Raw genomic sequence first — 13,255 nt, 5'->3', positions numbered from 1 at the left:
TATAAAGGCATGTGTTGAGAAAGATGGAAAAGAATTGAGATGAAAACCTACTTATTCATACATTTTATTGTATATTGTTGTTAGAACCATACATAAAATTGACAAATTTTCCATTTAAAAAAAGTTCCAACAATCACAACACACATTTCAGTTAAAACCTCCATTTAGATTTTTTAAACAAAAACGCACTGCAAATATGAATGCTCTGATTTACCACTTCATTCAATAATGTGTAACTTTCGTTCTGACAATATTGCCAAGATCTAAATACATGGATGATGAGACATCAACAGTTTCAGATCAACAGATTGAACGTCACATCTGATAATTAGTCTTTTAAGAGAAAACATTTTAGACAATGCAATAATACTGTTTTCAGAAACAAAAATAAATATCACACATGTGCCCAGATGAACCAGGCCAAGAAGCTTATATTGCACAAAATATCACACGCGAATAACTTAAAACATTATAGAAGTTTCCTGTTTTTATCTTATCAAAAGATATCAGACTTTTTTTTTTTATCGGTACACACCTCTGAACATGTCATTAGACAAGTAATTTTTTCATTAGTCTATAATAAAGATCTTAAAAAAGGTGATGGAACTGTTTCAGGATCAGGGTTTAATAAGGTTCAAACTTACACACTTAAAAAAATGAGATTTGCTATTTGTTCAAACTACTTAATTAAATTCAGCTGAAACAACACAAGTCTTCAGTTTTTTTGAAAGGACAACTTAATTGTGTTATGTTCAGTCCTCTTAAATTTGTAAAAACTAGTAAGTTAACTTTGTTCCTTCATGTTGTCCCAACACAAATCGACTGTGTGGAACCCAACTTTTTTTTTTAAAGCGTATGAGATCTGACTTCAAACCTGTTCTCTGCGCTGATCCTGCTTCAATAAAATTAGAGAAATCAAAAGCAAAAGGCTAACATCAAGGCCAAGTAAACATCTTTGATATAAAAACCAGCCCTGAAAAATGTTAATGACATCTGAGCTGTTTAATAACATGGCCACTTTAAATACCATTTTTTAAAGTCATATTTGCCATGTAGGACTATTTTTTAGACCAGTGTTTCTCAACCATGTTCCTGGAGGACCACCAATACTGCTTGTTTTGGATGTCTCCTTTTTCTGTGACACCCATTAGAGGTATTTCAGCCTCTGCTAATTAGCTGATGATCTAAATCAGGTGTGTTTGCTAAAAAAACATGAAAAATGTGCAGAGCTGCTGGTCCTCCAGGAACCTGTTTGAGAAACACTGTTTTAAACTATAGAAAAGTTCATACAAAAATCAAAGTTTGCTGTTTGTTTACTTACCCTCAGGCCATTCAAGATATAGGTGATATAGACTTTTCTTTAGTAAAACATTAAAGATTTATTTAGCTGAATCTGTTGTCATTGGGATACATAATGTAAAGTGCAGATCAACAGCCCCTTTCACACAGCAATACCGCTAAATTTAATTAAAATTAATTACTTTGCCGGTAAGTAAAAAAAACACTGTTCACACAGGCAAGGATGTTCCGGGTAAAAACAGTTCACACATCCATTCCAAAATACGAATAAATTCTGACATCATTAACCAGAAATGAGCTCTAAATGCGCTTGTATTTGTAAACATAGAAGGGGTCTAGTTTTTGTTGATGATTGATGATACATAATGTGTGTGTGCTGGCACTCACCGGCTGCTTCACGTGCACACACGTCAAGCAACTGAAGCAGAGTTTGAAAGTAAACAAACAGTGGTTTATCATCAGCATTTTATCAATCATTTTTACACAGTTAGGATTAAGAAGGAACAAAGAAACATTTTCTGACTAACATCTAGCAGCTAAATGTGTCTGTAAATATTCAAAGGCTTTTATTTTCGGAAAGAGAGCTTATGTGAATACGTCTGAATGTTCTGATTGGCTGGAGTCGACGTTTCACGTCAGTGTGTTCTAATCATGAATGTGCTCTTTCCGGCAATTTTTCTTCTGCATTCACACAGAGCAGCATTCCGGTACATTAGCGGTAATGTTACAACTCTTTCCAGAAAATTGCCAGAATGAATTTACCGGTATTTTCAAAAAGGACCTGTTCACACATGATCCCTTTCCGGTAAATTGCTGGTAATTTTCAAAAGTCTGTATGTATGACAGGGCCTAATAGCAACCAACACTTTGAGAAAAAAGATTGATTACCCATCTTGATGACACTTTGTAAAATCAAACAATAAGTGTGCAGAAAATGCTCACAATAAATCTTCCTTAATGTTATACTGAAAAGAAAAGTCACCTAAACATCTTGTCTTTGACTAAAACTATTTAGATTTAAAACTAGTCTATTCTCTCTTTTTATGTGCCCCTTTTTAACAACAGTAGGAGATTGTAAAAGACAGTATTGATATTGTTCCGATTATTAAACTGGACTCAATGATATGATATAAAAATATATAAAGCACATGCAGTGAAGGTTGAAAAAAAGGCAGTTTAAAGGCCGTAAAACACTGAGGTGAGCCAACGATAATGCATAGGGAGCTGTCGGCCATAAAGGAAAACGGTACTGTTTGTGCTGGAAGGGATTTATGGTTATAAGAGAGCGATTATTATCACAGAGGTATTTATGTGTAACTGTGAGTGAGTGAGTGTGTGTGTGTGTGTGTGTGTGTGTGTGTGTGTGTGTTCTTAGGCCTCTAATAAAACTGAGTGGGTGTGTAGAAGAAACTGTCCTGATGGGTGGGGCTGTGAAGGTGGATAGTGTGTGTTTTGTGTTGTGTTTGCACTGATATTATAAATAATGTCCTGTAAATCAACAACAACAATGACGACAACAAATTTGAATGTATCTTTTAGCAATTTACCCTATTCATCTTTCCGCGTGTATGTGTTTTCCAGTGGTATTCCTCTTTTTTGTTAATTAGTGCGCTGCCCCACACGGATTGTCAGATGTTTGGCAGCCCATGTTGGAGTATTTGACCTGAACTCTGAAAAGCGTCCCGTCTGCACACATGCAGAGTTTATACCTCTCCAGGCCATCATTGAAGTACAGATCTCCCCCGAGAGAGGAGTTTGGTATACGTGAAGGGCTGATCATCACCGAGCCGTTTAGAATAATGCTGTTTTCCTGCACACAAAACATACAAAATAATTATATACTCATGTTTCCATATGAAGAGTTCAAATGCAAAAACATCTAATGTGAGCATTTCTGTGTGTAAGTTGAGTAATTTAACTTTTATAGCAAAGAACAGACTTTTTAAAATTACAAAACAGTGAAGAACTGAGCATTTCTACCTTTAATTACCATATTGGTCAAAATGACGGCATGCATGTCTGCTACTTTTTGCTGTGACTTTAAATATGCATGCATTTTTGCCTAGCAGCTTTCTGCTAACATAAACAAAACTTTCTGATAGCAAAAACATAAATTTACTTTAGATATATATTTCAAAACAGTATATTCTGTGCCACGAAATAGCTCCTGTTTGAAAGTGAAAATGAAAGCTGGGCCCAGGCCTTTGCGTGTTCTAGTATCTCAACTACATATTTATAGGCTGTATTACCAAAAAAGATAATATTTTTAGGGTAATTGTATCATAAAATATGATGACAGACTTTCAAAGCTTGATTTTAATTTCTCAATAGAAGTTTTGAATGTAAATATGATGTCTTATATGAGAACGGTCAAAATGACCAGCATGGTTATTGCAATAGTTGCAGAATTCTAGTTTCACTGTTAATATAGCCTACTCTTGTAAATCCTGTAGTGTGAACTAGAGGTTTTTGCATCAAAACTCTTCACATACACCATCATTTAAAGGCTTGTGATTAAATCTATATTAGTGTTTCACCAAATCTGCATATTTCTGAAGGACGTGACTCTCAAAACTGGAGTAATGACAGTACTGCATATGCAATATAGGTCATAGATGAGACTTTTCAATTAGGTGTCGACATTTAAATGTTATGTTTACATTTTATTTTACAGTGATTTGTGTACATATAAAATATACTGAATGCAAGTAAAGTGGCTACTTTACTGGCCTACAGATGATAACATCTATAGGCAAATTTACATCTTGCATGCAAACACCAACAAACAAGTTGGCCGTTGTATTTAGAATGTTGTGAAAATAATTACTGTACTGTTTACACTGCCCCAACAAATTGCCATGCACAATAAATAAATAATAATCTATATAATCCTTCTTAGTGGTTAAAAGACATTAATAAAGCCTATCTGGTCCCTGGTAAAAGATTAAACGTAAGTTTGTTGGAAAAACACATCACACAACTAATCATTATTCACTGTAATATAAAAATGTAACAATATATACTTATAATATGTGTAGTAAAAGTAAATTGTATAATATTTGTATGTATTATATATTATTAATATAAATTATTACATATTATTATATTTTTATATTTGCTGGGAAAAAGCCAATTGTTTTATTTGAAAGTAATACCAGACCTTTATGAAATAGTGTACTTAGTGCATATGCACAAGTTTTTATTTGTGACATATAAGGACACCAATTTGTACAATGACATGGATATAACTTTTTAGGGACATTATCCAATGACCACATGTATCAAAAGGTTTATAAAATATACAGAAAGAGTTGAAATAAAACTGCACTAAGTTCTCTGTAAGGGCACACTCAGAAACAAATTATAATTTTCTACTACTCACCGCTTTCAGTTCAATACCCCCGCCCATGCTGAACTCCACAGTTTTGCCCATGATGTAAACTCCCTCGTTGCCACGAATAATGGCCTTACCATCTCCTTTGATAGTGAGGTCAGATGATGCATTGCTGGTTATCTGCAAAGGATGGCATTGAGTCATAACTCACCTGTGACTAATCAAAGCCTTAGATGATATCATATTTAGATATGTTCTCACACATAGCCACTAGTACAGTATACAGTGAGATCAACCACTATTACTTTTTCAATTGAACTCAGGCTTTATAAGATCACTGCTGCATCCCAATTCACATACTATTCATCCTAAACAGTATTTGAAAAAAGGTATTACTCCATCCCTGTCTTTATGCTCTGTAGAAATTTACCAGGATGGTCTATTTCCAGTAGGAATTGAAAATTCGGATCTATGCACAATCTAATTTCTAATTTTATTCATAACACATTACGCGTTGCATGTTTTAATGTCAGATATGGTACATATATGGCAGATACACAATAACAACAGTTACATGGAGAGGTTTAGACTTTTAATATTTTATGTCGTTTTAAACCTTTGAGTTTCTTTCTTTCTTCTCTTGAATACGAAAGAAGATCATTTGAAGAATGCTAAAAACCTGTAACCATCGACTTCCATAGTACAAAAAATATTATGGAAGTCAATTGGTGAATATATTCTTTAAGTAAGAAGTAAGATGAATCTGAAATAGGTTTTGAACAAGTAAATGGTGAATAAATGATGACAGAAATTAAATTTTGGGTGAATTATCCCTTTACGTTAATGACGAATGAGTATGCTTTAATCAGGATTTCTGTAGGTGCCACCAAGTTCAATTTTACTCTCTTTAAGATATTTTATGACCATTATGAATGAAATATTAGACGTATACAGGGCTAAATGCTAAGGATTTTTTTTTCGAATATCACAGTTGGAAAAGATTTTCACGTGCCAAATCAAAAAATGATTATAATTTAATACATTTAATAATACAATAACAATAATTTAATAATAAAAATATATAGGTCAGGTCAGTATCCTCAGCAGTAAATAAATCATCACCTAAGAATTATAAGGTTCTATCTGACATTTTTGTCCAAATTGAGTTATTGACATATTCTTATTAAATAATTTATTTACATTATAGAATTTTTTTAATAAGTTGTTTACATTTTAAGTTGTTTTAATTTTTATTCAGAAACAAATGTCACACACATACTGTTTGCCATATGAAATGCAAAACCTTTAAAGCTGCATATCTTAAAATCATTCAGAACCCAGATAAAACCTTGTAATTCCAAGGTGATGAAATGACGAAACTTTTAAGCAAATGTTACTGTAAGGAAAGTAATTTAATGCTATTTGTTAATAAAAAGTTCAGTTTTATTGAGATGGACAGTTGGTGATTGTATGGGTGTTAATGGCCAGATTGGGTAGCTATAAATGAACAAAGGAAAATTAAAAACCTACAACAAAATATTTCTGTTGATTTAAGACTTTTTAAGACCTCGCAGATGCCCTGTTCTATACTCTTCTGTTAGAAACTTAAAAGAAAGTGCTTTCTTAACAAAACAAAAGGTGTATGGTTTAGTATAACTAAGTAAATTGGGAATGCAGCATATGAGTAAGGACAATGAGTGTGAGCGCTCACTCTCTCAGTAGAAGCTTTCTTTACGTTGAGAACCTTGACCTCTTTGGGCAGGTGGAATTCATGGGTGTCAAAATCAGTGCTAAAGAAAGTATTCTGAGTGCGCGGGTCAGTGAAGGAAATGCCCAAATCGCTGACAATAGACGTCTTATCTTCCTCTACACTCAGCTTTGTGTTGCCCTGCCGGAATACCACCTGTAATTTACACAGACATCGCCTGGATCAATACACTTTCTCATACAATCATTCAAAGCAGATTTACAGATATACAGATCTGTTTAAATAGAAGTCAGACTGACTGGGTTATTGTTGCCTGTAATGACAAGGTCCTGGTCCTTCCTGCCGCCCACTGTGCTCTTGTGTAGAGGGTGGACTATACCCATATCAGCCTTCTGTTTGAAGCGCAGCAGTCCACTCTCATGAAACTCCATGCTTTCACAGCCGCCAGGACCTATCCGTATCACTGTCCATATCACCAGAGTTATCTATGAAAGGCAGATGGTGATAATGTGCAATCAAGGATTTTTATCAAAGTCTCTTATATTCATCAAAGCTGCATTTGAACATAAATACAGTAAAACTGTGAAATATTACAAAATATTATGACAATTTAAAGTAGCTATAGTCATTATATAATTACTATATTTTCTTTTGGTCACACTTTATTTTGATGGTTCGTTTGTTGAATTTAAGATACATTGCATCTACATGCCAACTAATTCTCATTAGATTATAGGTAGACTGTAAGGTTGGGGTTAGGATTAGTGTAAATTGACATGTACTTGCAAAGTTTCTTATAGTGAGTTAAATGTCTGTTGAAGGAGCAGTATCACCAGATATTAAGCAGACAGTCAACTAATACTCAAATGGACCATCAAAATAAAGTGTTACCTTTGTTTTAATAAATAATTCTTCCAAAATCATCCAAATATGGTGATTTTCTAATTACAACCACTACTAAAAAAGTTCAATACACTCTGATGAACATAAATTCGTTTATTGAATAGAAACTTATTTAAAGTAAAGGTCTAATGCTATTGCATGCATTCTTATTTTTTACACTTTTAAAGAGCTAAAGAAACTAAAGTATAAGCTAAAATTGTCCCAAACAACGAGTGTAAATGGGATGTAAAAATAAATGTGCCAAAATAGTAATAACATTTTTTTCTCAGTATAGACCTGTATGACATCACAAAGGGTAAAATTACTTATATGTACATTTCTCTAGGACGAGTGTGTGTACACATCGAACAAAGCGGCCAAAAACATTCTTCCTTCTTAAAGGTGCAGTATGTAAGTTTGACACCCAGTGGTTGAACTAGGTATTGCACTCTTGGATCACAACATATGCAAGCGCAGGTTGCCAGATTGACATGAGTGTACCTGAGAATATCGAGCCTAAAGACTGATTTGAATTGTTTTCTAAAAGCAACAGCATGCGATAGAAGAAATATTTTTTCATACTAAAAGGATTTTTTTTGTCCTAACCTACACCTGAAATTTTTATTTTAAAAACAGCTTATATTTCTCACAGGTGACAACAGGATGAACTATGATCATCTCAGGTACACCTCATGTGCTTTATTCAGTGTTAAATGCTAATAGTGTGAGTGTGAATGCCAATTTAGAGGACATTTTTTGCTATACTACAGTACATGGTTTCAGCTCAGATCTTGAAAATAAAATAGAACTGTGACTCAGTAAAAGCCAAATATATACAAATATCAACATTAAGACAAATATCAACATTAGACAAATATAAATCATTCAGCATGTACATATAATAATGTTAAAAAGGGGTTCATATGTATTATTAACATTAGTAAGTGCATGTTCTATACTTCTGAATGGCTGTATTTATTTATTTATTTGTCTGGTGCAAACAGCCAAATTGCTTATCATTGCAAAACTCATCACGTGGCATGTTGTTAGGACACAGGGTTATAATGTAACCTGCTCACCTAATGTTTACACTCGTAATATTTATATTATTTGCTAATTATTAACCTCATGTGGAACTCTGAATCTGTATCTTATTTCGGAGTCTGCTACTGTCCACCGGAGGTCGCATTTCGGTCGCGGACGCATACTTTGAGAGCCTTCATGACTGAATGAATCAAATACACAGTTTTCCAGCAAGGCAACTCGGGGTGCTGAAATATAATTGGCTAAACTAGCATTGGGCGGGTGAAAATAATTAAAACAAAGACAGGCGTTCCGGCAACGAAACATTTTCAAAGCAGAATATCTGACTTTAGCATTGTTTTTTAAATAAACAAGAATGTTCACTTGGCATGTTTCTTAAATATCTGCAAGCATATTACGGTATTTTTATGCTTTAAAAGAACTTTAAAAACTTACATACAACACCTTTAAAGCTTCCTATAACTGATCGGAGTAATGACCATATATAGACGTCCTGTTATTATTGCTGTTTACTTTCAAATTTTCAAACTAATTCAATGCAAAAAAAAAAAAACCTGCATCTCTAGGAGTTTGACTGTTTTAGTGAGAAGAAGAACAGGAACATTTGTTCTGTTCTGTTGTAAACATCTTTACTGTCACGTTTAATGCATATTAGCTAAAATGTTATATATCTTATTTAAATATCACAGACATAACAAACAAACAATGAACTTACAATGAGGTTAATGAGAGCAAGCAGAAAAAGCAGGATGATTATGCCAATGGCGAAGATGCCCTTGCGACCCCGCAGTCCTGTCTTGTGGAGTCTCTCCTCTTCAATTGGAACATATCCTGCCTTAAAATTACTGTTATGCTCTTTGTTAGCTGATCTACGCTCAATTGCCTTTTCCCTCATGGACTTCTTCATCGGCGCATTTGAGATTTCCTGTGGACATTTGGAAAAAGAAAATGTTTTACTTTACATTTAATGGACAATCCAAGGCTGCTAGAATGGTCTACTAATGAACGTCCCACCAATAAGAACACCTTTAACATAAAGCGAAACTCAGCTTATTTACGATTTTGTTTTCAAGTTTATGATTTGTCATCTTAGATGGATGGCCGAAGGGCAAAAAAACTAACATTGTGATACTTTTTTCCTGCAATACATATTGCGATATTGAGTACATTGAGTATTGACTGAATAGCTCTATTTAAAAAAAAAAACATTTTTAGACCGACTGTGATGATTTTGTAGCAGAGTGCATCTGCATAAAATACAATAAATCAATCACAAGTGTTGATAAATACAGTAAAGAAAAACACAAGTGAAATAAACAGTTTTCTAGGAGTCTAGCAATATTCAGGTACACAAATTGAATAATCAAATGTCAAATATAACACAATTATAATTACTCTTTTTTTTATAATTACAAACAGAATCATTTATTGTGCCTGAATGATTTACTGTACCTGGCTTGAAATGTTAACACAGTCACAAGCCCTAAAAACACTTGCAAATGACAAACATTTCAGTCACTACAATTTAATGAGTTTTTTCAACTGTGCATGGCTCCTGGTCAACTATAATTTTGGTTCGACATTGCAGATGCAAACATTGCAATATCGATGCTGAAACTATATGAAGAGTTTAGATGTAAAAACCTCTAAATGCCGTCTGAAATTTTCCTCTAAAATGAGCATTTTTATCAGGCTCTTGTGTGTATGTTCAGTGATGTCACTTTTATGGCAAAGAGTAAGTCCTTTTCCTGGTTTTTAAAGTGAGCTATGTTAACATAAACAAAGGAGGCTGAGATAAATGTTCGTTTTCGAGGGAAATTTCAGATGGCACTTTTTTTTGCAGGTTTTTGTATCTGAACTCTTCATATGTTGTGCAGCTCAATCTATCTATGAAGCAAAAACAAACCTTAAAAAAACTTTTCTGTTTTTGTTTTTTTGTGACTTTTCTGTTTAAAGAGCACAATCACAAACATATTTATAATTGGGTGCATAAATATTTAATGTATAATTATATCTAATTTTTTTAAAGTACAATATGCATAAGCGATTACATTCTACTCATCAGATGAAGATCATTGTAATAGTCTAATGAAAGTCTTCTTTAAAAAGACTTTACAATTTCATGTTATTACACTCTAATGCCTAAACTAGAAGCAGTGTTGCTGTCTCAGGAATGCAGTATACGAGTCCGTCAGTCTGCATGTATGCCTAAAAATAAATTACACGCACCCCTTTCCACTGTAATAAACAAAAGATATTTATGCAGAAAACTCATTTTATACCATTTATTCTACCACACTTATATATCAATAGCAAACGTGACGGTGAAGCAAATAAAACCCTACAATAATGAGTCAAATTTTCCATTAACGGACTGAACATACATCGCGCATTTGATGGTTATTCCGTAACATAAATCGCGACAAACATCACTTTAAAGACTGAAGGAATTACGCATGGCTAGTTTTAAAACTGAAATTCGCTTGAAAATGAGTGCAATGGTGAAAATATCAACAATTCACATTGAAAACAGACCTGCTCCGACGCCATGTTGACCCTCCCTCTTCAGACCAGACCACTGCACTGACAGCTTGACACAGCCTCAGGAGAAACCACCGTGAGACACCGTTATCTGAGCAAACATCACAAATGACAATACTTTCTTATAGATTATACATTCTTAGAATGTCTATACTGAAAAATGACATTACACAAATACAGTCTAGTGATGAATATGGGAATGAGTCATTTTTAAAGAAGCCCGAACAGATGGTTTGTTCCTCTGCCATGAAGAGCCAGTTGTGCCTCAGATTCAGAATAGACTCGCCGTATAAGGAAAGTACAAATCAAGACCTTTTTTTCTATGCATGTTCATTTTGAATAGAACTTACTTTTTCTATTATATACTTTTATGATATATTATTTTTAATTGTAGCCTGACACTGAGAAAAAATGCAACAGTAAAACAGTTACAATAATTGTAATTTACTGTAAATTTACTAAATTATTATTATTAATTATTAAGATAAAAAACAGACTGTTTGAGGGAAGTTAAAGACTTATTTTTGCTTACCCTGGATGACACATTAAAATTAAATTAACCACCTCTTATTATACACTATTATGCACTTTCTATTACACTTTTATTTCTATTTTCAAAAATCGTTTTTTATAGATTTGCAAAAAAATTGGGTTGTATTACAGAACGAAAATCAACTGTAAATAATTTTTGTATAGTTTTATAGCACATTTATAGAAAAAATAAACACTGTTTACTGTAAATGTGATGTCTGTTTCATTTCACAATGTCCCAACAAATAAAAAGAAACATTGAAATATATTGTTTTATCCAGTTGCCCACATCAAACCAGAAAGGATTAACCAAATTGCAATTAAGAAATAGATGTTAACAGTTTCAATTGCAGAATTGGCAAACATTACAATTCACATTAAATCTTTTTCTTAGAAACTCCTTTGCAGGATAAATATCATACATATTTTACATTTACATTTACATTTACATTTAGTCATTTAGCAGACGCTTTTATCCAAAGCGACTTACAAATGAGGACAAGGAAGCAATTTACACAACTATAAGAGCAACAATGAATAAGTACTAAAGGCAAGTTTCAGGTCTGTAAAGTCTAAGAAGGGAAGTGTTAGTAGTTTTTTTTTTTTTTTTTTTTTTTACAGTTAGTTAGTGTGATATTCAAAGAGGCAATTGCAGATTAGGAAGTGAAGTGGAGACTAAATAGTTGAGTTTTTAGTCGTTTCTTGAAAATAGCGAGTGACTCTGCTGTTCTGATGCAGTTAGGGAGTTCATTCCACCAACTGGGCAGATTGAGCGTGAGCGTTCGCGAAAGTGATTTTTTCCCTCTTTGGGATGGAACCACGAGGCGACGTTCATTCACAGAACGCAAGTTTCTGGAGGGCACATAGATCTGCAGAAGTGAGTGCAGATAAGAAGGTGCTAGGCCAGAAGTCACTTTGTAGGCAAACATCAGAGTTTTGAATTTGATGCGAGCAGCAACTGGCAGCCAGTGCAAACGGATAAGCAGCGGAGTGACATGTGCTCGTTTAGGTTCATTGAAGACAACTCGTGCTGCTGCATTCTGGAGCAGTTGAAGAGGCTTGATAGAGTTAGCTGGAAGCCCAGCTAGTAGAGAGTTGCAGTAATCCAGTTTGGAGAGAACAAGAGCTTGAACAAGGAGTTGAGCTGCATGTTCAGATAAGAAGGGTCGGATCTTTCTGATGTTATAGAGTGCAAATCTGCACGATCGAGCAGTTCTAGAAATGTGGTCAGAGAAGTTTAGTTGGTCATCAATCGTTACTCCAAGGCTTTTCACCATTTTGGATGCCGTAATGGTTGCCCCATCCATCTGGATTGAAAAGTTATGGTGTAGAGTCGGGTTGGCAGAAACTACATATTTTAATGTACTTCTTTATATTGTGGAGGAAGATGTTAAATATTTGCATATAATTTTCGTAACTACATTCTCATTTAAAGGTTGGAAAATATAATTGCTTTTAATAGGACCAGGATAACAATCCTGTTTTTATTGAAGTTGTAGCGTGTACCTCAAGAGAGCCAATAGAGTGAGCATGATTGCAGTTTAGGTAACGCCCACCGATTTCCCTATATGGCATCTGATTTTGAATTTTTAAATAATTTACAGAATTAAGGATTAAAGGTCCCATAGGTGGCTTGTCATGGCATGACAGTTGAATGGAAAATCAATTAAGGCATTACACCTGTCCGTCAAGAGAATGTAAATAAAGATCTGCGTGCACTTGACATCTGACACGCACTTAAGAGTGTGAGATTTCATCACTGAGAACTGAGCTTCACCTTCAGACAGAGACACTGAGTAACATAATAAGATCCAGTGATGAAGAACAACTCTTGGTTCAGGCTGTCCACATTGTCCTTCTACAGCTATATTTCCTTAAACCGAGAAGACTAGCAAACCGTTGCTACAACTAAAAGC

The 13,255-nt window shown here is 34.0% G+C and overlaps 1 protein-coding gene across 2 annotated transcripts; it reads right to left on the bottom strand.

Annotated features, from left to right (window-relative positions):
• Positions 1-48: 48 nt before the first annotated feature.
• sgcb (sarcoglycan, beta (dystrophin-associated glycoprotein)) lies at positions 49-10,839 on the bottom strand. 2 transcript variants are annotated; one of them, XR_012395580.1, is made up of 7 exons: positions 10,803-10,832; positions 8,983-9,192; positions 6,641-6,826; positions 6,345-6,536; positions 4,682-4,813; positions 1,249-3,109; positions 49-1,092 (listed from the first exon to the last, which is right to left on the bottom strand). XR_012395580.1 is itself a non-coding variant. In NM_001034973.3 (6 exons), exons 1-6 carry the CDS (start codon positions 10,815-10,817, stop codon positions 2,903-2,905), a joined length of 942 nt encoding a protein of 313 aa, NP_001030145.1. In that variant the 5' UTR covers positions 10,818-10,839; the 3' UTR covers positions 54-2,902. The 2 variants fall into 2 exon arrangements, 1 of the variants encoding a protein (NP_001030145.1); NM_001034973.3 differs by having other exon boundaries at positions 54-3,109; positions 10,803-10,839.
• Between the last annotated feature and the right edge of the window lie 2,416 nt (positions 10,840-13,255).

The sequence above is a fragment of the Danio rerio genome, chromosome 20 (genome assembly GCF_049306965.1).
Source record: "Danio rerio strain Tuebingen ecotype United States chromosome 20, GRCz12tu, whole genome shotgun sequence".
NCBI classification, from domain to species: domain Eukaryota; kingdom Metazoa; phylum Chordata; class Actinopteri; order Cypriniformes; family Danionidae; genus Danio; species Danio rerio.
Note: the sequence above shows the minus strand (reverse complement) of the source record. Positions and strands in the feature narration are given on the sequence as shown.

What these genes read in the sequence shown, in the direction of transcription:
- sgcb (NM_001034973.3), bottom strand. An exon ending in TTGCTCTCATTAACCTCATT is followed by an intron (nt 6,827 to 8,982) that starts GTAAGTTCATTG and finishes TGCCTTTCATAG; the next exon opens with ATAACTCTGGTGATATGGAC. An exon ending in TTACAGGCAACAATAACCCA is followed by an intron (nt 6,537 to 6,640) that starts GTCAGTCTGACT and finishes TGTAAATTACAG; the next exon opens with GTGGTATTCCGGCAGGGCAA.